The sequence below is a fragment of the Ammospiza nelsoni genome, chromosome 7 (genome assembly GCF_027579445.1).
Source record: "Ammospiza nelsoni isolate bAmmNel1 chromosome 7, bAmmNel1.pri, whole genome shotgun sequence".
Lineage (NCBI taxonomy): Eukaryota > Metazoa > Chordata > Aves > Passeriformes > Passerellidae > Ammospiza > Ammospiza nelsoni.
The window spans coordinates 38,726,100-38,750,326 of record NC_080639.1 but is presented as its reverse complement, the minus strand read 5'-3'; the positions used below and the strand labels follow the sequence as shown (position 1 = coordinate 38,750,326).

The following is a 24,227-nucleotide window of genomic DNA, read 5'->3' as shown; positions in this document are numbered from 1 at the left end:
ATACTCACTGCTTTATTGGGGATACTTCACTGCTTTATTGGGGATACTTCACTGCATTATTGGGGATACTCACTGCTTTATTGGGGATACTTCACTGCTTTATTGGGGTACTTCACTGCTTTATTGGGGATACTTCACTGCTTTATTGGGGATACTTCACTGCCTTATCTGGGCTGCTTCACTGCTTTATTGGGGATACTTCACTGCATTATTGGGGATACTCACTGCTTTATTGGGGATACTTCACTGCTTTATTGGGGTACTTCACTGCTTTATTGGGGATACTTTACTGCTTTATTGGGGATACTTCACTGCCTTATCTGGGCTGCTTCACTGCTTTATTGGGGATACTTCACTGCCTTATCTGGGCTGCTTCACTGCTTTATTGGGGATACTTCACTGCTTTATTGGGGATACTTCACTGCTTTATTGGGGATACTTCACTGCTTTATTGGGGATACTCACTGGTTTATTGGGGATACTTCACTGCCTTATCTGGGCTGCTTCACTCCTTATGGGGCGGCTGGGGGGAGCTGCGGCCATGGGGATTCTCAGCTTGGGGCTGCCAGTGTGGGGTCAGTGAGGAGCTGCTGTGGGGTGAGCCAGGAGCAGGGCGGCGCTGGGAGGGGCCGGGAATGGAGGGAGGGCACGGTGCCAGAGCTGCACACAGGCGGTGCCAGCCCCGGGCACCGGTGCCAGCCCCAGCAGCCGGCCGGTGCCAGCCCCGTGCCTTTCCCCTGGTCATCCCGCGCTCCCCAGGCGGGGCAGCTCTGCCCCCTCCTGTCCCAGCCATTCACAAAAGCATTTCTCTCATGTCTTCCTCTTCCATCGGGGATTTAGGACGGGAAGTTCTATTGATTGGGTGTCCACGTGGTGTCTGTGACCCTTCAGATGGAGAGGTGGCTTTGCTTGCCCTGTGTATCCCTTTTGTAGTAGATGTTTTCAGTAACTGCTTTGACTCGCTTGCTCTTTCCCCAACAAATCCTCCTCTCCTGAGCCATAGGAGCTCCTTCTCTCCTCGACCTCTTTTATGTGCATCTACCCCTGCCTGGCTTCCCTTGGCCATTCCCATCCCTGCATCCACAGCTCCCTGCCCCTGCTGGTACCAGAGCAGGCTCTCGGGGAAGCAGGGCTTTGCTGTGGGGCTGTGAGCCGGGGTGATGCCCTTCTGTGCAAGCTCAGACTGTCACCAAGGGTTAGACAAACCCCTGGGGTGGGATTCATGCCCACAAAAGTGTTTGACATTCTGAAAGGGGTCTTTCCTCTTTCCTCTGCTGTTTATAGGGACTAAGCACCAGTGAGATCAACCCAGGTAATTACTGGTCCCAGTTTGCCCTGAGCAGGACAGTGAGTGGTGCTGCATTATAACAGGGTTTGTCTCCAGTTGCTCCATACAGTTCTTGAGAGCATTGCTGGGAATTTTTAGGAAAAAGGTGATGGGAATAGTGGGGAAACACATTCTGTTCACTGTGTGAGTGGTCAGCACAGCATTTTGAGGACACAAAAGTGTTCCCCTGCTTTTTCAGAGACATTGCTCCCCAAACTGCCATTTCTTCTGCTGCCAGTGCACACTTTTCTCATGGCACCTGAGACAGGAACATCTCTGTGTGCTGCTCAAGCAGAAAAAGTGATTATAGGAAAACAAACCTTGGTAGGGAAGTTCATATCCAAATATTGATTGGATTTGTGTCTGGTGCCTCTGTGATTGCTGAAGGGGGAGGAAAGGTGGGCTTTGCTTGCTCTGTATGCCTCAGTTGTTGTGGGTTGAGTAACAATCAAAATGTGTATTTAAAAATGGTTTTCATGCTGTCTCTTCAGTGATCATGTGCGGGGTTCTGCAGCACCCAGTTCATTCTGTAGAACATCTTTGTACAACAGGCAGCTGAGAGCAAGCAGAGGCTTTATCCAGCTGCCAGATAAATCCTGGGACTTCAGGGGGTTGGTTAGAAAGGTGTCAGTGGTTATTGGGTCTGTCATGTCCACAGGGCACCTCCGAGATTGTCAAGGTGAAGGTTGGTACTTGAGATCTGATGGTTTATTTATATGTCTTGATGGATTTTGCAGGCAGGGACACCTTCCTGTATCCCTGGTTGCTCCAAGGCCTGCCCAGCCTGGCTTTGAACATTTCCAGGGATTTGGCAGCCACAGTTTCTCTGCACCCTGTGCCAGGGCCTGCCCACCCTCCCAGGGAAGGATTTTTGCCACGGATAGGAATGTGAACTGGGAGGAGTTGGCAGTGCTGTTGGTTTGCTGGACAGCCTTCTCTTGCTTCTCTTTGGGCTTGACTGTTCTGGATTTGCCCCTTCCAATTAGTGCAGTTCCTGATGTTGAATCCAAATGGGCTGAGGGATGTCAGGACCCAGGCATGCAGCATCTTTTCCCTAAGCACTTATCTGCTTGCTGCTTGTTTATGTAGGATTTTTCCTTTCAAATGTGTGCTAAGCTCTGCCTTGATTGGGACAACAATCAATATTTTCCAACAAAAAGAGATCATCCTCTGCCCATTATGTCTCCTGGATTCTCATTGCAATCTGGCTTTTACATGGTCAGAGCTTCTGTGTGTTTTTGACAGTTCCAAATCTGTTTTCGTGTCTATTAGCCCCTAATAGACTGCCTTGGCTAATGAATCATCAGCTGCCTGATATTTATCTTGTGGAAAGGGCTGCCTGAGAGGCTGCAAGGTGCTTTGTTTGGGGGTTTGCTGGGGTGGTTTTGCTCAGATTTTCCTCCTAAAATACCCAAAGTTCTACTACTACAGCATTAGGTATGCCTGCCTTGCTCTGTGCTCTTGTGAGGATGGTTTTCTGTGTGACTCAGATCTTCTGTTCCTTAAATGCCACATTGTGATTTGATAGTATAGTAGTCAAATAAAACACTCAGGAAGATTCATAAGTCATTTTTATAAATTGCTGCTTGCTGTTTCCATAGAGGTGCTTGCTTCTTTTATATTGGAATACCAGAAACACATGGAAATTAAATGGGAAAAAAAAAAAAAGAGAAAAGCTTCAAGGATCAATCAAGAAAGCTGCTGGTCCAGGGTGTGGTTGCTAAAACTGTGAGTTCACATGGAGCACAAGGTGTGTGATGAGCTGTGGCTTTATCCTGGTTTGGATTGCTCGTGCTGAGCTCCTGGCTGGCTGTGGGTGCAGCCAAAGCCACCGGGCCCTCAGCCCCGGCTGCTCCTGGGCTGCAGATTGACTGCAAACTGCCCGGGCCTTTGGGAAATGCTGCTCTGGGGAGTGGAGCAGCTCTCCCCGGGCTCAGGGCCATCGGGGGGAGCAGTGTGGCTCTTGGTGCTGAAGGAGCACATCACAGAAATGATAAATAACAGGGGAAGGAGCTTAACCCAGGATTTGTTGATGCCATGGCTCGCTTCCCTATCTCCCAAAAACATGCTCTGCCTGGGAGACCCTGAGCTGTTGGAGGCTTTCCCTTGGAGCATGCATTAATAAAGATAGGAGAGGCTGATTTTCCCAATCAGCACTTTACCCAAATGCAGATTGCTTTACAAACAGGACAAGTGCTCATGGTCATTTGGAATCCAGTGCTGAATTCCAAAATGTCACTGAGCTGGCGGGGTGCTGAGTTCCGTAGGGATCACAGGTGGTGTCAGGGTTTGCTTGCAGCCTCTCCTCAGCTCCTGCTTTGTATTTTTCCACAGTGCTTTGTCACTGCTTTTCATGCCAACAGTGAACTGGTTTCAGCTCTAGAGTGTCTGCTTTTGCCATGCTCTTTCTCCTTTTCATATCTCAGCATAAATACCCATTCAGGTGCAGTGTGTGGAGCACAGCTTTGTCTGCCCCACGGTACTGATCAAGTGAGCTGGATTTTGGATTTGGAGGATATTCCACTGTCCAGAGCCAGCCATGGAGAGCTGGAAGAAGGCAGCAGTGCCTGAATTTGTGAATGCACAACACAGGATGTAAATCTGCTTTTTCTGTTGCTCTCTAAAGCCTTGTCTGAAGGGGATTGAAGTGTCCTGAGGAAAGGACTCAGAAAGGGCAGTGATGGCCACAGGCTCTGCTCTGCTCCTCAGGAGGGTTTTAACTTTCACCAGGGCAGGGGAGAGGAGGACAAAGGGCTGCTCTTCTGATTTGGTTTGTTTGGGTTTTCTCTCCCTAAACAGTCCCACAGGACAAAGGCTCCATAAGTTACAGAAATGGAGCCATTTGGCTGTGCTGCTGCACCAGCACGGGGAATGCAGCCTGGCAGGGATTTGATTTATTACAGCAACAAGGCAGAAATCATGAGGAAAAACCACTTCCTATCATCATGCTGAGTACTGGAGGAGTGAAGTGTGCTTCATATAAAACTTCACAAGCCTTTCTGTTCTGGGAGAGTTCAGTTTGAACTGTTAGGAGAATTCTGCTTATACCAAATACCAGATTATACGCCATATTTTCCCTGTGAATCCTCCCTTGGTTTTTCCCCAATGTGCTGGGACATTTCCCTGCAGATGGACTCTGCTCAGCTCATTTGTGCTCTGTGCTTCCTCCCAGGGGCTGTGTCCATGCACGATTTCTTGGCAATATTGTGACCCCCATTCCACTGTGGTTGGTGGATTCCCTGGAGAATGTCTCTCTCTTGCTTGGGAAAACAATGTGTTCTGACAAATCACCAGTTAATCTGTGATATATAGGTCATGAGACACCGTGATAAAAGTTTATGTTCCAGGACAATTAGTGCTGAGCTCATCAGGTCCTGACAAAACAAGCCCCAGCATCACCCTTGGGCAGGGATGTTTCAATTCTGACCAATAACTGGAAAATCTCAGCAAGGGAAAAAAGCCAGTGGCAGCTTGGCCCAGCCCCTGGCAGCTGTGAGAGGCCTCTGTGATAAAGCTCAGGAGCAAAGCTGCCAGGAGTGACAGATCCACAGAAATCAGTGTCCAAGGGCCAGCACAGAGGAGCTGCCTGGGATTCTGTGGCTGTGCTCCCCTGCCCACGAGGTCCAGCTGCGTTCAGGGTGGGTTTCTCCAGTGTGGGACACAGCCAGGCTGCCAGCTCATGTTCTGTGAGCGGTGTTACCTGAACTAAAATGTGCCACTGAAGTGTCTGTTGGAACAGCAAAACTGCTTCAAAGGATATCTATTTCCAAAGTTTCTGACAAGTAAGAGAAGTAGCTTTATCCCCACTGTGGTGCTTGTTCTGGTTGAAATGTTCTCCAGATGTTTTTGCACGCCATAAACCAGGAATGTTGGAGCTCTGCACGTGTTATTGGTCTCTTATTGGAAAATGAAGGGGTATTGACAGCTGGAAAAACAGACATATGAGTTACACTTTGCCCCCCTCCATTTTTCCATTACAGCTATTTGTTGGTTTTTCTTGCTGCCCCAAGGAGCAGAGTGGTAGTAAGTGCAGGAGTACATTGCTGAGTAGCTGCTGTGTTGTGCCTGGAGCAGATTGATTCCAGGAATGCATTAAGTGGTATTTCCCTTGAATAGATCAATGTAAACACCCAGTGGGAGTGGGAGCTGGGAGGAGAGGAGTCACGCACTGCAATGTTTCCCCTTCCACATTCAAAATTCATGCACTGCTGCTGGATACATGTACAGGTTGTTTTGAGAAGTTGGCTTGGGCCTTCAGACCTGCCATTGGATGTCCTTTGAGTGCTGATGCTGAAGATGCTCTGTCTGTTAGAATATTTAAGAGCCTTGTTGCATGTTCAGCCTCCCTGCTCTGTACTGAATATACCACACAGGAATCTTTCCTTTTTGTTGGCTTTCTCAGAACCCCAGATTGGTTTGGGTTGAAAGGGACCTTGAAGCCCACCCAGTTCCTTGGGCAGGGACACCTTCCACCATCCCAGAGCCCTGTCCAACCTGGCCTTGGACACCTCCAGAGACAGGACGGCCCCAGTTTCTCTCAGCAGCCTCTGCATGTAACACACAAACCCATCAGATTCCACAGACTCTGTGCTGTCTGCAGGAGGAGGCTCTGTCCTGTGATTTCTTATTCAGCTGCTCTGCATGCAGCCTGTACCTGCTGAGGGGGAGCATGCCTTCAAAGGGATGTGGCTTTGCACAGATATTTTGTGTCTTCCTTCACAAGCGAGAATTTAATTTATAAAAGATGTATGAGATCTCTTTGGTATCAGAATTGGATGTTTTACATTCCACAACAACATATAATTATTCATAAAGCTTGTCTGCCTTTCTTCTGGATGTTCTGATCTCATACAGGTAAAGCAATCCCAGCTGTGTTCTCAGAGTAACAACCACAACAGTGCAAATAAATACAAACACTGCAGTGTTGTTTTGCTGAGAACTGTCAGTGAACACATCTCTCCGAAGGCATCACAGCTTTTCAGGCTGGTTTTGCTGAACATTTTCAAACCAATCTAAAACAGAAATACGTGTGCCTTTAAATCTGGAATTTGGGGCCAGAACTGAACAGAGGGATAAAACCAAATGTAGCTTTCAGAGGAGCTGCACTGATGTATTTCAATGAAGTGCAGCCCAAAAGTCCTGATGGCTGCACGTTCCTTTCAGCTGCTAAATAATTCCTCCCTTTGCCTTTTCACCCAAGTGCAGTTGCTGCATTACTTGCAAAAATAAAGAAAGGAGAAGGAGGCACTTGGCAGCAGCTGGAGCTGAAGCAGCTCTCTCCCATGGCAGCACTTGAGGAGGGCAGCCAGCAAAGTGCTTTCCCAAGGGGCTGCTGCCTGCCTGCCTGGGTCCTGCTGCAATCTCTGGGGAGCTGAGGGACTTGGGGGGGTTGTGTTCATTTTGTTTTCACCCCTTTCTCCAAGAGCCAGTCCCTGTGTGCCTGTGCCCAGCACTGCGATGGTGCTGCTGCCCCAGAGCCTGGCTGAGAGGGGCTGCAGGGCAGCAATGAGCCACGTCCTGCTCCTCTCCCGCTTTCCAGATCCAAGGGAGCTGGCCAGGCTGCACGGACAGGAGGAGCAGCCCCTCCTCCCCAGGGCTCAGCGCGTTTTTCTCTCATTTATTCCACTAATTTGGGGGTGTCAGCAGCGTGCCTTCTGCAGCTCTGTGCACGTGTTGGGATGGAGGTGGGGAAGGGGCTGTGTCAGGGCAGCTCCAGAGAGATGCAGACACAAATGTGTCTGGCAGGAGCCAGCTCGAACCCTGGCTGTGCCTGTGGTGCTCTGTGCTCACCCTGCCCTTCCCTGCTGGGAAAGATGTGCAGGGGACAGGAGCTTCATAGGAATCACAGAACGGCCTGGCTTGGAAGGGACCTCAGAGCTCTTCTCCTTCCACCCCATGCCATGGGCAGGGTCACCTTCCACTGTCAAGGGATGGGGCAGCACAGCTCCTCTGGGCAGTGCTCCTGGGGAGGGGGCACATGAGCTCTGCCTCCAGGGAGAGGAGACACAGGATTTTGTACCCTCACTGTGCTGTGCGTCACTGTGGGGCCGGGGAAAATCCTCCTTTGGGGCTGGAAGCTGAGTCTGGGTGCCCAGACCAGACCTCGTCCTCACATCCACGGAATGTGACGGGGGCACCGTCCCCTCCCTTGCCGTGTCCCAGGAAGGTCTGGCTGTTCCCGAGGGGGAGGCGGTGCCCCATCCCTTGCGGGGAGCCCTGGGGATGCTCATCCCTGCGGGACGGCGCTGTGGCACCTCCTCCTCCTCCTCCCCGGCATTGCTGCCGCTGCTGCCCGCGGTGTCCGCGGCGTTCCCGCCTGCCGGGCGCAGGAGGGGATGCTGCGGCAGGGGAGCACCAGGAGCTGTGCCCTGCTCACGCTGGAGCAGCTCCAGGGCGGCAGGAACCGGATCATCCTGCGGCTCTGTGCCGGGGGAAGCGGGATGCGCGCAGCAGCCACTGCGGCTGAACAGCCCCGATCCCACAGGGCTCCCAGGGAGAGCTCCTGGCACGGGCAACGCGCGGAAAGGAGGAAATAACGAACAGTTCATGCTCAAAGGCAGAGAAAGGCGAGCTGGGCAGGAGCCTCTCCTTCTGCCGGCAGCCAGGGCACCGGAGCTCGCAGGGAATGACTGTGGAGCTCGGAGCTCCCGTGAGCTGTGTCCTGCAGGGAGTGCCAGGGAGCCACTGGCACATAACCCGTGCCTGCTGCACCCCCAGGCCCTGCTGTGTGTGTGCCTGGATCCCTGGCACACTGGCACACGGGACATCTCTGCTCCGTGTCACACAGGACATCTCTGCTCCGTGTCACATTGTCACACAGGACATCTCTGCTCCATGTCACACTGGCACACGGGACATCTCTGCTCCGTGTCACACAGGACATCTCTGCTCCGTGTCACACTGTCACACGGGACATCTCTGCTCCGTGTCACACGGGACATCTCTGCTCCGTGTCACACAGGACATCTCTGCTCCGTGTCACACGGTCACACAGGACATCTCTGCTCTGTGTCACACAGGACATCTCTGCTCCGTGTCACACGGGACATCTCTGCTCCGTGTCACACAGGACATCTCTGCTCTGTGTCACACGGGACATCTCTGCTCCGTGTCACACAGGACATCTCTGCTCCGTGTCACACGGTCACACAGGACATCTCTGCTCCGTGTCACATAGGACATCTCTGCTCTGTGTCACACAGGACATCTCTGCTCCGTGTCACACGGGACATCTCTGCTCCGTGTCACATAGGACATCTCTGCTTCGTGTCACACGGTCACACAGGACATCTCTGCTCCGTGTTACACGGGACATCTCTGCTCCGTGTCACACAGGACATCTCTGCTCCGTGTCACACAGGACATCTCTGCTCCGTGTCACACGGGACATCTCTGCTCCATGTCACACGGTCACACAGGACATCTCTGCTTCGTGTCACACGGTCACACAGGACATCTCTGCTCCGTGTTACACGGGACATCTCTGCTCCGTGTCACACAGGACATCTCTGCTCCGTGTCACACAGGACATCTCTGCTCCGTGTCACACGGGACATCTCTGCTCCGTGTCACACGGGACATCTCTGCTCCGTGTCACATTGTCACACAGGACATCTCTGCTCCGTGTCACACGGGACATCTCTGCTCCGTGTCACACGGTCACACGGGACATCTCTGCTCCAGCATGCAGTGCCAGGGGAGGGCTCTGGCCAGCACCAGCAGCTTGGCACTGGGATTTGCCTTGTTCAGGGCAGAAAGGGAATTTGGAAGCTCCTGAAGTTCAGCCCGGTTTGTGACTGACATCCTTCCCCCTTCCCTTCCTTAGGAAATGCAAGGAATGGCTTTGGCACTGAGGCACTGCCCTGTGCAGGGGAGCTCGCCTGGGGTAATGTCAGCCAGCACCTTCCGTTTTGGGATGGGTTCCTTCCTTGGGCCTTTTCTGCTCTGCCTGGAACGTTTTCCTTCTTCCTGCTGGATGTTTTGCTGTACCTTTGCCCAGGCTCTGCCTTCACTCATCATCCCCATTCCCTGCCTTTTGGATTGCATTTCAGTGCAGATTTACAGGGCACCAGCAGAACCTTTGACATTTTCTTTTGGAGCGGATATAGCTCTGCTACAGTATCCCACAATAATGGCAAAGCTTTTTTAAAGGTTTAAATCTTGTCAAGATTGACAGATTCCTCTCCTGACAAGGCTTTTTTTACCTTCTTTCAGCAAAAAACAATATCCAGGTGATTAAAGCTGTCCTGTTTGCTCCTGCAGATTTGTGTGTGCTGGTGCATATGAGAACTGTGATGGAGAAGGAGATTTTGCACAGAATGAGACCACCAGGGTCCTTCTCAGTTATTGCTTATGCCAAATCAAAAGGGTTGTGAGTAACATAGTGATTCCTAAAGGAGTTTTTCTTGATGGGAATGCTTGTTGGTTGCTGGCAGGAAGGAATATTAAACTATTGTTTCTCCTAAGATATTTCATTAAGAATCCATTTTGTAGATAAAACTGGAGGCAGTTATTAAAAATTTTAAAATTGTCTTTGAATTTTTAATGTTTAATTCTCTAAATTACTGTCAGTCATCAGAATGGGTTGGGTTTGAGGGCCCTGATGACCAGAAAGTCACAAGAATTTGGGAAAATATCTTCACACTATGTAAAAAAAAGGTTTCTAGTGGCTGGAGTTGAGATGTAGCACAGAGTTCTGGCTGTTCCCTCCTTGTGGGTTTGTGTTTCCACCTATCATTACCACCTTCCCATTTATCTCAGCAGGGAATACATGGAGAGACTATTTTGCCAGTGGCATCCCCAGGTTTTTTGAAAACCTTGGGTATTTATTTGTTGCTGCTTCTCATTTCCCAAAATAACAGGTGCTTGGTTGTTTGTCCTGTGTTCTGCTGGTCCTCACAAACCTCCTGGGAATACTGATAACAACAAATCCTCTCACAGCAGTGTTTTGTTTTCAGTGTGTGGAGCAATATCAGAGTATGAGCAGACATGGGAACAACAGAATTATCAGTGGGGGATATTTCCCCCATTTTGTGCAGCAATGATAAAAACCAACCAGTTTGGGGGAGCTCAGAGTGCTCCCAGGGCTGCTGGAATTGGCCCCACTGAATTCCCAGCCCCATCCCTGTGCATTCCCAGTGGGCAGCAAAGTCCCAGAAAGTCCTTGGGCTCCCTGGTGGATTACAGCAGTTAAGTGTCACTCAAATATGAGCTCAGCAGGTGACAGCAGAATGTCCTTTCTCTGGTACCGGGCTCTGGGCACGTCGAGTTTTTGGATTGCAAGGGCTGGGGGAAGGAGCTGCCATTTGCAGCCTGCACAGCCCGTGGGAAATCAGGGCTTTTCCTTCCTGAGACATCCCTAGCAGTCCAGAAGAGCTTCTTGTACGTTCAGCAGTCAAGTGATTTCAGGATTGGCTGCAAGAAAAGTAATCAGAGATCATGGGAAAAAAAAAAATGTACAAAATGTTAAAAAATAAAAATTCAAATTCTCTGTTTGTAAGCCTCATTTATCAGTGTTTAAAGCAGCTTCTAAGCCTCCTGCTTTGGAAGCTTTTGGAAGGAAGGAGCTAATTAAAACCATAACATAACACAACATACCCAGCTTAGGCCCAAACTCCATCAGTTGCTTGGCTTAAATTAAGCAGCATGAAATTCATTTCAACAATGCCCTCCCAGCATGTCACAATTCCTTCCCTTTCACTACCCAGTGTGAACATTTGAAACAAAGTCATTTTCCTGTGATTCTGTTGAGGATGGGAGTCTGGTTCTGTCTGATTCTGTGACGTTCTAAACCACTTCTGTTGAAAAAAGTAAAATAAATATTCAGGGTTATTTTGGTTGTGTAAAGCCTGATGGTGTGGGAAGTGGTGACACCACTCTAGAAGAAAACCAGGACACTGTAATCATCAAAATCCTTAAAAAAAGATGTATATTCTTTAAATTAGCTGTTGGAATTAGGAAGAGCATGCACTGAAAGCAGACAGGTGGCAAGGATCTTCTCAGCACTGAGGAAAATTCCACTTCACTCCTCACATGTATAATACCCTGAGGGTTCTTGTGCTGCACATCCCTGCTTGGGGAACTGAAGTGTTCTGTGTGCTTGAAAGTGATGGGCTGGTTTTATTTGTTGGGAAGTTGAAAAACCATTTCAGCTAATGAAAATGAAAAATCGTTTTCAGCTAATAAACTGAAAAATTTCAGTTTATTCTCCCAGTGCTGCAGGAGAATAAACTGAAATTTTTCCTTTGTTCAGCCTGGAGAAGAAAAGGCTTTGGGGACACCTCTCTGTGTCCTAAAGGGACACAATCCCAAAGGGATTGTAAAGTGAGGGAGAGGGACTGGGGACAAGGCATGGAGGGACGGGAGCCAGGGAATGGCTCCCAGAGCCAGAGGGCAGGGATGGGTGGGACACTGGGAACTGGGAATTCCTGGCTGGGCTGGGATTCGGGGCTGGAGCACCCTGGGACAGTGGGAGTGTCCCTGCCATGGCAGGGGTGGCCCTGGATGAGCTTTAAGGTCTCTCCCAACCCAACCCAGGCTGGGATTCTGGGATTCTGTGGGGCCTGAGAGCAGTCCCAGCTTGGCACAGGTCATCCTTACGGGGATTTGTGAAGGAATTCCAAATTAGTTACAGATGGGACCTCTGAGTTTTTTCGATGTTGTGGTTTATTTTTCTTTTTCACAGGTAGGAGGGGTGAGTTGGGCTCACATCTTCCCTGCAGGGCTCAGAGGGTCCCAAGGCCCTCAGTCACAAGACTTGTTAAGGATCTATTGACCAATAAAATACTGCAAGGATATCAATAAATATCAAGGATATTTATTCTTTTGACTCAATCCTTAAATATTTTGTCTTACGGACTTATGTGTGAGCTTTCTTAGCCATCATGTTATGGCACACAAACCCACAGTGCTGCATCCTGAACTCCTTGTTCACCTCTGCAACTACTTTCATTTTTTCTATATTTTAAAACTCTAAAACTCTAAACTTTCCTCTTCTCAAGTTGACTCTGCTTTAAACTATAAATCCACATTCTCACTTCTAACATCTAAGTTTAGAAACCTTTGCCAAGGTCTCACACCAAATCCTGTGTTTAATTCTCAGCTTTGGCTTCCAAGCCCAAAGTTCTGAAAGTTCCCTGCATTTCAGATTCCAGCCCATCCCGGTTCTCCCAAAGGTGACCTGGTGACAGGAGAGCCCTGGGCAGAGCAAACCAAGCCAAGCTACATGAAATAAAGAGGGAAATAGAGATAAACTGGAACAGAGTGAAATAAGAGGAGAAATGGGAGCTGATCCTCCTGCAGATCCCAAGTCAAACATCCCCGGTGCAGCAACAAGGAGCTGGCTGGAGGTGTGATTCATTTTTGTTAGTGATCCACCCTGTGATCAGGAGCTCTCCATGCAGCACAGGAGGGTGGCTGGAGGGTGGTTTAGGAACACACCACGATATCCCAGCACTGGCTGAAGGCTGCATGTCTGAGGGAATGCTGTGGCAGACCACATATGGCAGCCACAGATGCCTGTGTACTTGGGAGGATGATTGAGTTTCGTTTGGGGGCAGTATTTGTAATTTATTTTTTGTTCCTGGAGACTTATGGAACGTTCTTGCCTTCCCAACGTGTTATGTGGGACAGACGCAGAGCATCCTCCTCACAGCAGAGCTGATTTAGGATACCAGGTGCACTTTTATTATCAGGTTTCATCAAACCCAGCAGCAGCAGCTTCCCCAGAGCCTTGGGAAGATCATTCAATGCTTTCAAGAGCTGAAGTAATTAGACAAAATAAAGCAGTGTCTCTGTGCCGTGTCAGCTTCAGTTTGGAGCCTTTTATCATGGAAAAGCAGCACCTTTTTTCCTCTCCTGGGACTGCTGAATAGCTTTCCTGAAAAAGAGGCACCAGCTGCAGAGGGTGAGGCAGAATTCAGGCTGGAGGTGTTCAGGTGTGGATTCAGTCCCAGGTCTCACAAGCTGCATTTGGAATGAGGCACAGATCAGAGCGTTCCCAGGCAGGTCTGTGCTGCTTTGTGGCTGAACAAAACCGAGGAATTTGAAAGGTTTGTGTGTTCAAATTTGGATCACTTTGTGGGGTGAGAACCACCTGAGCCTGTGGCTGTCCCTCTGGCTGTGATCCTCACCTGTCCCTTGGCTCTGAGGCTGCAGGAAAAGAGCTTTGGGTGTTGTTTTGTGGGGGAAGATCTGGATTTTTCACCTGTGAAAAGGAAAAGTTCAGAGCAGCTCATGTATTCTCTAACCACTCCCTCAGGCTTTGTGTGTACCTGCAGTGCCTGCTAAGCAAAATCCTGTGCCTTGCATGTTCATTTGAACATTACCAAAAGAGATGGGAGTGTTTTGGCAGTAAATAGAGATCTATATTACCAGTATTTTTTTAAACTCTATTTCTTAAATGTAGCAACACAATCTGTGCCCAACTGAAGGCAGCTGGAGAAAGGAGATAGACTGCAAGATTTGAAATCCAGGGGAGAAAAAAGAGATCAGGAAATGCTGGAAGAATTGCCCTATTTTCTAACAATTAGTATTCCCAAAGAAGAAAAACATGTTCTAACTACCTAGTAATTTCCAAATTGCTGAGACACCTAATGAGTTGTCTTAAATAAATTTACCAAACATATAGAAGGAAATAATTGCTGAGCATTTGATTCTGAAATCCCAACTCGGTGCCAAGCGGTTGTGCAGCTGCCTTGTGTGTGTGTGCTGGGGATTCAGCAGGAAAATCATTTCCTTGGGGACTGAACCTTGTCCTGGTTGGACTCCCAGTGCCACATCCACGTGGAAATACTGCCATTATTTCTGGCAATAATTTTGAATTTGTGGAAAAGTCCCACTGAACTCTCTGCTCCTGGAGCTCCCTGTTTAACACCGCAGTGGCTGGGATGGATTTTGTGGTTGGAGGGGGATGTGAATAATTGCAGGAACAGGGGCTGTGCTGCAGGTGTGATCTGTGCCCCCCTTTCCATGGCAATGGGGCTGTGCTCTCCCTGCTGCAGCTCCCATGGAAGCTCCCCCAGCCTGGGCAGGGCTCTGCAGTGTTTTGCTGGGCACACACAGATTTTCCTGGCCCTGGTTTCCATTGCAGCACAGCGAGGTTTTCATGCCAAAGGAAGAGATCCCCACTGGTTTGTGTTTGCCTTTTAATTAATTACATCACCTGGCCAGTAATTAAATTTAGCTGCCCACCCTGAGTGCTGGGGTGAGGTGAACGCCAACTGTGGTGGCCACTGGTATTTAAAATGTGGGGGGTTCTTAAGTCCTCAACTTCTGGTTCTTGTTTTCAGGTGAAAATTAATTAATGCTTTTTTTCTGTGGCCCCCATCTCCATGACATACTTCTGGTAGTAACCTGTGAGTTAAACCTGCTTTGTGCACCTGGACCAGGGAGATCTTTGTGTTGGGGCTTGGAGTGAGCCTCCTAACTCTGCTGTGGGTTTTGTGGGGTGTTTTGGGTGGTTTCTGGAACATCCCTGGCATATGGCAGCACATGGCCCTGCAGCCATGCCTGTGCCTGCCTGCTCTCCTTGTGCTGTGTCAGGAGCTCTGGGACCTCGGCAGGGAGGGACGTGGCCTCCATTCTCCCAGGAGCTTGCACAGGGCTGAGCACTCCTGGGCTGCTTCTGAGCTCAGGCTCCAGTTGGTGATGGAATTGTCTTGGGAGAAAGGGAGGATGGGCTGATGGAACCCCTGGGAGGGCTGGGGGTGTTCAGCCTGGGGAAGGGAAAGCTCTGGAGAGCCCCTGGCAGGGCCTGAAGGGGCTCCAGGAGAGCTGCAGAGGGACTGGGGACAAGGCATGGAGGGACAGGAGCCAGGGAATGGCTCCCAGTGCCAGAGGGCAGGGATGGATGGATGGATGGATGGATGGATGGATGGATGGATGGATGGATGGATGGATGGAACATTGGGAAGGACCTGTGTTCTGGGAAGGTGCTGAGGTTCTGGCCCAGGTTTCCCAGAGCAGCTGTGGCTGCCCCTGGATCCCTGAAGTGCCCACAGCCAGGTTGGGCTTTGGGCCTTGGAGCCCCCCTGGGCCTGTGGAAGGTGTCCCTGGCCTGGAAGGAGATGAGCTGTAAGGTCCCTTCCACCCCAAACCAGTCTGGGATTCCATGATCCCATGTCTGCTCAGATATGTTTAGTTGAGCTCCTGACCAGTTTCAAAGCTTTAGAGTGAACTCTGGTTCAGCTTGGGTGATCTGTGAGTTTGGCATCAGGACAGGACCTTTGGGATCTCTGGGAATTTATTTGGCTCCCTGGGTCTTGCAGGATGAGACTGCCCGAGTATCCAGCAGCTGTGGGGAAGCTGGGAGGTGCCAGCTGGGGCTGGTGCTGGGGAGGAAGGGAGAGGGTGGGACAGAGGGTGAGGCCGTGCAGGCTGTCCCCAGCTGGGACATTATCCCAACTCCACATTCCACTCATTGGGTGCCTGGGGAGCTCTGAGCTGTGCCCTGCCGTCCCCCCTGTTCCCAGCAGAGCAGGCTGGGCACAGAGCTGGCACAGCCCCTGCATGCCCAGTGCCTGCTCATTCCACAGCGCAGCAGTGCCAGGGAGGGCAGGAGCTCTCTGTGAGCAGGGATGTGTCCCCAAAGCCTCTCTGGGTTGGGATGGACCCGCAGCACCCTAAATCTTTTCAGGAGAGGCTGCCTGTCATCTGGCTGATTGGAGCTGCTAATGGATTGCTGCACTAATTGCACTAGCAGTGTGACAGAGCATTCCTCAGGGATGGAGGGAGAGCTGTGGATTTATGGCACTTGGGGGAAAATGATTTGCAAGCTCAGTAAGTCTTTATTTTTCAGCTGTAACAGCTAAAGCTTGATTATTCCTTCAGTGGGCACAAAGGCTGGATGTGGCTGGGTGTTGTAGTGTCCAGAAAGAGGATTCAGTCTCCTCCTCCACCCTAAAATGCTGGGATATCCCCCTTCACCAGGAATATTGTGTGACCCTTTCCACCTCAGCACATCTCCAGCAGCCTCATGTGCAAGAGCAGTCAGTGAGCAGGAGAATAAAAATGAGCAGAGCCACTGTTCCTTCTGCTTTACCCTTCTCCCTGGTGGTTTTGGGATTGTTTTTAGCTAAGCTGAATTACATTAGTTGATGAGAGAGGGAGAAATAAATAATAAATTGCGCAAAAAATGAATTCACAGGAGCCCAAAGTATAAGGGCTGTGAAGTAAGCAACAAGTCTTCAATTGCCTTGAATAATGTAATTATCTGGAAAAGCCTGTTTCTTTCAAATTGCCAAATCTGGTGTCAGCTGAACTCACTGAAGCCCCACAAGGTTCCTCTGTCTTCCAAAGGGATTTGGGTTAGATAAGGGTGGGATTGGTGATTTGTCCTCAAATGTTACATATGTGAAACTGTGGGCACAGGCCCCAAATGACCAGGCTGCTGCTCTAAGCAGTGGGAAAACAAAGAAATCAAAGGATCTTTTTAGAGAATCCCAGAATCACCAAGGCTGGAAAAGCCCTCCAAGATCGAGTCCCAGCTGTGCCCAAAGCCTCCCCTTGTCCCCAGCCCAGAGCAGAGCGTGCCACATCCAGTCCTGCCCTGGACACCTCCGGGGATGGAGACCCCACCATTCCCTGGGCAGCCCTGCCAGTGTCTGACCTCCCTTTGTGTGGTGTTTGCAGGGGGTTTAGGATGAGGGAAGAGATGAGAATGTTGACTTTGTTTTAGAAGGTTTGATTTATTATTTTATTATATATATTATATTAAAATTATACTAAAAGAATAGAAGAAAGGATTTCATCACAAGGCTGGCAAAGAATAGAAAAAGAATGATAACAAAGGTTTGTGACTGACTGAGACAGTCTGGACAGCTGGGCTGTGATTGGCCATTAATTAGAAACAACCACATGAGACCAATCAAAGCTCTACTTGTATTTTACAGCAGCAGACAATCACTGTTTATATTTTGTTTTTGAGGTTTTTTAGCTTCTCAGGAGAAAAAATCTTAAGGAAAGGATTTTTCAGAAAATATGTCTGTGACACCCTTTCCATTAACATATTCTCCCTTTAGGAACATCTTGGTGTACAAAAAAAGATAGGAAATGGCTTTCCTCTTTCTGTATCTCTCATTCCCTCTTGCAGTTTCAGCAAGTAGGAGCTGTCAGAGCAGAACTCACTGCTCTTGGTGCTGAGCAGACAGCAGTGTTTGTGTTGGATTGTTGGGCAATATTCTGTCAATATTCCACAATATTTCTGGCAATAATCCTGTCTCCAATCAAACATTTCAAACAGAACCCAAAATTCAGTACGAGTTTGGCTCCTTTTCTGCCCCTCTCGCTGCTATTTGCAGAAGGGTGCCTGATTTTGAGTGTGATGCTGCAGCTCAGCACCCTGTGAGTCACAGTCCTGGGGCTGCAGCTTCCAGATAAGGCGCTGGCTGCCGGGAGAGCCTCGGGAGAGCGGGATCATGCGGCTGGGATGTACCAGTGCTGGCACTTGGCACACGGGCACCGCTCAGCCTGGCACCCAGAGCAGCCGGGGGTGGCCTGGCAGCAGCAGCTGCTCTGCCTCAGCCTGAGCTCTCTGACAGCAGCAAATGAGGCACTGCTCAGCACACACCAGTACAAACCAGTGTGGGCACTGGGTGCCCAGCACAGGGGTCTGTTCTGCTCAAATTCCCTCACTGAGCTGGGCTGGAGCACAGCAGACCCGAGTGACTAAAAAGCCAGCAATGCCCCAGGGGTGCCCAGGTGGGTAGGAGGTGCCTGGGCTGTGCCAGCCCCGTGTGACACAGCCCCAGGGCACTGCTGGGGCACCTCCCGGGCTGGGGACAGCTCTGGGACAGGAGGGACCCTGAGGGAGCTGCAGCGGGGCCAGGGAAGGGAACGGAGCAGGGAACGGCTGCAGAATCCCTGAGGGAGCCGGGCCGGGGCTACAGAATCCCTGAGGGAGCCGGGCAGGGGCTGCAGAATCCCTGAGGGAGCCGGGCAGGGGCTGCAGAATCCCTGAGGGACCCTGAGGGGCTGCAGAATCCCTGGGGGAGCCGGGCAGGGGCTGCAGAATCCCTGAGGGAGCCGGGCCGGGGCTGCAGAATCCCTGAGGGAGCCGGGCCGGGGCTGCAGAATCCCTGGGGGAGCCGGGCAGGGCTCACCTGGAGCACAGGAGGATCCCCAGGGATCTTTTCCCTCTCTGGAATTCCCTGCCAGGAGGGCACAGCCGGGGGGTCGGGCTCTGCTCCAGGGAACAGGGACAGGAGCAGAGGGAACGGCCTCAGGCTGGCCCAGGGCAGCTCAGGGGGGGCACAGCAGGAATTTCCCCATGGAAAGGGGCTCAGGGACTGGGAGGTGTCTGGGTGAGGCCTGGCCCAGCGCTGTGAGTTCCCTGCTCTCTGCTCCATCCCCGAGGAGGCAGAAGGAAGAGCAGGATGTGCAGCTTCCCAGCTGGGAAGAGCTGAGCTGCTGCCAGCTCCTGATGCCACTGCTCAGCCTGGGCATGCTGAGCTTGTTCCAGCTCAGGATCTTGAACTCTGCATCTTCCCAGCCCTTCCCAGCTCTCCCTGGGTGTGGGCTGTCCCAGAAGGAAATTTCTGCTGTGTTTAAAATCACAGCTGGGGGTGAAGCTCCTGTTGGCAAATCCTGTTCTTGGCCTGGAGCAAATCTGCCTTTCCCCGAATGAGTATGGAACAAGGAAAGAGCACAGGGTCACCAGTGGTTCTGAGCCAGCAGAATCTGGGTGGATGTGGATCCACAGCAGTGGCCATGTATTCACAGCAGTATTTAAGAATATGTGACCTTACATGGACAGTAAGAATATTGAATTCTACAGTGTCTGTGCTGCAGGATATAAATCAATGTAAGAAAAAAAGAAAAAAAGAATAAGGATATAATGCTGTAGAGTGACTCTGTTGGAACACACAGAGTCACAGACTGATCAGGAGTAAATATTCTTTGTTTTGCAAGGTTAAAGCTCTGTTTTTCCACTGGCCCCAGTGGGATGCTGGAGTCAGGCTGGTCTCTACAAAGAGAAGAGCCACTCCACACTTCAGGGCTTGCCAGGTTTCCTGAAAATGTCCAAAAAATGGCAAAAATCCAACTGTGGCAGCACCTTCTTTTCCCCCAGCAGCTCTCTGCTGCTGCCTGAACATGCTGCTTTCATGTCATATCAATACAGAGCTGTTGAGCAGCTTTAATAATGTCATTTTTGCCACTTTTCCCCCCTGGAAGCCCAGAAGAAACCTCTGTGTGAATGGGAACAAGCTCTTACACAACAGAGCATATTCGTGGGGAGGGATGATTCAAACCAAGCTTTATAATTCCTTAATTATATTTGATGTGACCTAACCCTTGACAATCCTGAGTCTGAGGCTGTCAAACAGGATGTGAACATTATAAAGACTTTTGGACAGTGCCCAGAGCTGAGCTGGATTTTTACTGTGTCAGTAAGAAAGTGAAGGAGAGAGGTTTTCTCAGCATTTTTGTCTATGTAAAAATCACTCCAAAAATACAAAGAAACCAATTACATGTAAAGTATTTTCAGAATTTGACTGGGAGGGGGTTTCTGCTTGTTACCTCAGTGTTTTCTCAGTGAGCTGGCTTTCCTTTCAGGGCTCAGCAGATTCGTACACGAGCAGACCCTCAGACTCTGATGTGTCTCTGGAAGAGGACAGGGAAGCAATCCGCCAGGAAAGGGAGCAGCAAGCAGCCATCCAGCTGGAGAGGGCCAAGGTGTGTGCTGCTCACTGATCATGGAGGATCTTCTGCCTGCTGGTGACATCCACACTTCTTCTGAAATGCCTGGGCAGTTCAGTCAGAGTATCTGCAGAGAAGGTGTTTGGGGAACTTGGTGTAAATCCTCCTCTAAATGGGGATGTTCTCCAGGGAGCTGAGCTCTGCTGGCCTGGGTGAAATTATTAGGGCTGCATTTTTATGGATGAGAAGTTCCCAGTGTTTTTGATGGGTTTTTTTTCTGTTTGTAGTCCAAACCAGTAGCGTTTGCTGTCAAGACAAACGTGAGTTACTGTGGGGCTCTGGATGAAGATGTTCCTGTCCCAAGCACTGCCATCTCCTTCGATGCCAAGGACTTCCTCCACATTAAAGAGGTAAAACCCAGGAAAAGGGGATGGGAAAGGGCTTTCTACAGGCCAAGGGCTTTGATTTGAACAGCTGAGCCTTATCCAGGAGGGCACAGTGAGGATGAGCTGGTTCTTCATCCCTCCTGGAGTTCCTGCACCCTGGGGTGCTTATCCTGCCCTTTTGCAACACTTGGTGTTACCAACATGTTGGAAGTTCATCACACAGGAAGGAAATAATGCCCTTTATTATTGGAGTGAGCTGGGAGGAGGAAAGTTAATTATTGCACTGAGGAGAATAGCAGGAACTCCATCCCAGGGCTCAGGGAATAGGAAGTACATCCCACCCTTTATTACAGTGGTGGGTTCAGATTCTTTTCATCAGAGACAGTTTGTGGTGGATCAGAGATGGTGCAGGAGAAAGGGATTCCATGGAGCAGCACCAGGTCATGCCAGGTCTTCAGAAAAACACCAGATAGGCTCCCTTCCAGAGAGGAAGTAACACTTAGGATAATGCAGTAAGCAAAGAAAATCCTGAAGACGACAGATGCAAAAATAAGGGAAAAAATGGAATAAATGAGCCCTGAGTATGGGCTTTGGTAGAGAAAATTGCATTTTATTGCATGCTGAGCATATTTTATGCAATTTTTTATCTGAAGTGAGCCCTCCACATTTGCATAACCCCCTGTTGTGCTGTGGATTGGTACAGAGGCTTGCAGCTTGCAAAAGCACTTTTTCATCTCTGCATTTTGGGTTTATTTTGGGGTGTTCAGTGCTCATCTGTGTCTTTCTTTGAACACGTGTTCATCATCACTCCAGAGCACTGATCTCCCTCAGACAGAGCACATTCAGGAGGAAAACACCTGCTGCTGCCCCTCCTCTGGTGCTGGAGCAGGGAATTGCTTCACACCCCCTCTCCCTGACAGGGAAAGGCAGTAAATTCCCTTTTTCCAGTTTTTAATCTTGCTTTTCCTGGACGTGGCCACCTTTATTGTCAGGGCACTGATTGAGTTGCACACTCCAAGCTCCTGTCATGCTGCCCTGTACATTTTTGCAGACAAGTGTCCCAAATCCATGCCTTGGCATTCCATGAGTTGTGTCCCAAGGTCTAAAATCCCAGGATCACACTGCCACATGAGCTGGAAACCATCTGGGTGCTGGTGTTTGTCAGCTCAGCCTGCCTGGAGCTGGAGCTCAGCAGGATTTGGGGAATGGCTCCCCATGCTGCAGAGAGGCTTGGCAGGATTTGTTTTTTCAGTGATTCCAGGGTTTGGAATGTTGCTGAGCTGGGTACAGAGTCAGGTCACCCTCTGGCAGTGAGTGAGGAGCTGCTATTTTCAGGCTGTGTCCTGTATGTCTCATCTGTCTCCTCCAAACTATACATTGTGTGCCTGTCTAAAGGATGAAATGGCAACAATTCCTGACAGAGCAGAAGGAACCATGGGCATGGCAGCCAGGGGAGGGAACGTGCTCCTCCCACACACAGACTAACAGAGGGGAGGGGATGACCTAATGCAGATAAATCCGAGTTCCTCACTGCAGCCTTGGCATTTGTGTGTTCAGGTGCTCTCAGCACAGCCCAGACTGCTTTGGGATGGAAGGGACCTTGAATGGGCAGGGACATTTCCACTGTCCCAGGTGCTCCAAGCCCTGTCCAGCCTGGCCTTGGGCACTGCCAGGGATGCAGGGGCAGCCCCAGCTGCTCTGGGCACCTGTGCCAGGGCCTGCCCTTCCTCACAGGCAGGAATTCCTCCCCAGAATCCCATCCATCTCTGCCCTCTGGCAGTGGAAGCCATTCCCTGTGTGCTGTCCCTCCATCCTTTGTCCCAAGTCCCTCTCCAGAGGGCTGATTCTGATCCCATGTCTGGAGGCATCACTCAGAGGTCCATGAAGAAAGATTCTCATGGTCAGGCTGTGCCTTTGGAGCCAAAATGGAGCAGGCAGTGCCCTTGGAACTCGGCTTTTGTAGAGTCAGACTGGTTTGGGTTGGAAGGGACCTTAAAGCCCACCCAGTGCCACCCCTGCCATGGCAGGGACACCTCCCACTGTCCCAGGGTGCTCCAGCCTGGCCTGGGACACTGCCAGGTCTGTCCCTATTGATGTCCCACAGCCTCTCAGTTCACCGATTTCCAGCAGCAGGATGCTGAATGCTGAAGGATTTGTCTGGTTCACAGACTGGAAGTAGTTCTGTAACTTAACATACTTCAAATGAAGCTTTGCTCACTGCCACTGTGTGAATCAAGGTCAGAACAGCAGGAGGAATAAATACTTAGTTGGAATGATCAACTGGAACCTCTTGCCTAAATATATAAAAGAGGATAAAGAGGTTTTTCAAGGTATGAGAGTTGCATTCCCTTAGTTTTTATTACATGTTCATATTTATGATTGGGTTCATGCTCAGAAATCTAGGTTGATAAAAACCCATTTATTTTTCAGGGCTGGGTCTCTGTGTTGCAGAGCCATCCCCAGGCACTGCTGCACCTTTGACAGCAGGGCCTGGGTGTTTCTGTGTTCCTGCAGGAGCTGAAGTGCCTGCAAATGTGGAGCCAGGAGCAGGGATATCTCGAAGATGAGATCTCTGTGATGGCTTTTTCCTCGAGGCAGCAAACAAAACCCATTCACTCGTGCTGCTCTTAATGACTCCAGAGCCAGTTGTGAAAAGCAATGTTTCTTTTGAACACCGAGCTGCCTAATGAAGCAGAACAGAGGAGAGGCTTTTCAGATACTTTTCTTCAAAAGCTCTGCTGGCAGCAGCTACAACAAATCCTTTTCCACTCCAATATCTACCAGGATCCTGCTTTTCATTTTGCCATCATTAGGGACAGACCAGACTTTCAATAAAGCAGAAGAATTTATGTTACTAAAGGTCAATGATAAAATGCTGTGCTTTAGGTATATATTGAAGTTTCTTCCTAAAGGTGAATTTCTCTTCATCTGTCATAACCTGTTAATAATATTCCTACAAATACCTGGAGAGGAGGAAGAGAAAGTGGTGATCTTTTGTCTAGACCATTAAATGTGACAAGCAATATTTGATGGGAAGCTGGAGGTGTTATTTTTGTGTTTGCTGCTGGGAGGTTGTTTGGTGGCCTCAGCCCAAAGAAATGAGTTCTGCTCATTAAATCAACCTTGAAATTAAATCAGCAAGGGCCAGGACAAGGGGAAATGGCCTCGGTGCTCTGCTCTCACACTTGAGGCTGGTTCATTATCCAGAGTGGAGTTAAGGAGTGTGGGTAACTGTTGGGAAGGATGGAAGTTGGACAGGAAAGCCTCACCAGATATATGTGCTTGGCAGAAAGATCTCTGAATGTAGAACCTGAGAACGAAATAGAGATGGAAGCAAGTTCTGATGTAGAAGAATAACAGATGTGTAAATTGAGGATTGCTGAGCCTGTCTTGCTGGATAGCTAAGAAGGGAAAGGTTATGTCAAGTTGGAAAGAGTCTTTGATAAGCTGACCACAAACAAAAAGATGTTTTTACCAAGCAGAAAGATGCCACAGGCAAACAAGACATGTCCATGTGGCAAGTAGAAAAAAGGTTTAAGAATTTTCCACTGCAAGAAAACTGAAAAACAACTTTAAGCTTAAACTGTGCCACACTAACTCATGTGATTGATAGTACTGACCATAATATGTTAATGACAGTAATCATGATAGGCTGTAGGGAAAAGTAAAGGTATAGATTGGTTCTTATGTGTTAAGATGCTCAGCAAAGAAAAGGGTATAATGCAATGGAGCCAAAATTAAAGGGTTTTCAGGCTTGGCTGCAGCTGGGGCTGACAGGCTCTGTCACCCGTGACCCTGGGCTGCTGTACCAGCTGTAACAGTTCGTTACCTCCTCTTGGAGGTGACAAAGGGAGGGAACTGGGGAGCTGAGTGGGCAG

General features: G+C 49.7%; 1 protein-coding gene across 4 annotated transcripts in view; it reads left to right on the top strand.

Annotated features, from left to right (window-relative positions):
* The window catches only part of CACNB4 (calcium voltage-gated channel auxiliary subunit beta 4), a 46,887-nt gene that overhangs the window by 3,955 nt on the left and 18,705 nt on the right, over nt 1-24,227 (top strand). For all 4 annotated transcript variants that reach the window (XR_009418764.1, XR_009418763.1, XM_059475639.1 and 1 more), the window contains exons 2-3: nt 19,880-19,999; nt 20,251-20,373. Coding sequence is in view for 2 of the 4 variants with exons in the window: in XM_059475639.1 (XP_059331622.1) it covers nt 19,880-19,999; nt 20,251-20,373 (243 nt within the window). In the remaining 2 variants the exon portion in view is untranslated. The remainder of the gene's footprint in view (nt 1-19,879; nt 20,000-20,250; nt 20,374-24,227) is intronic.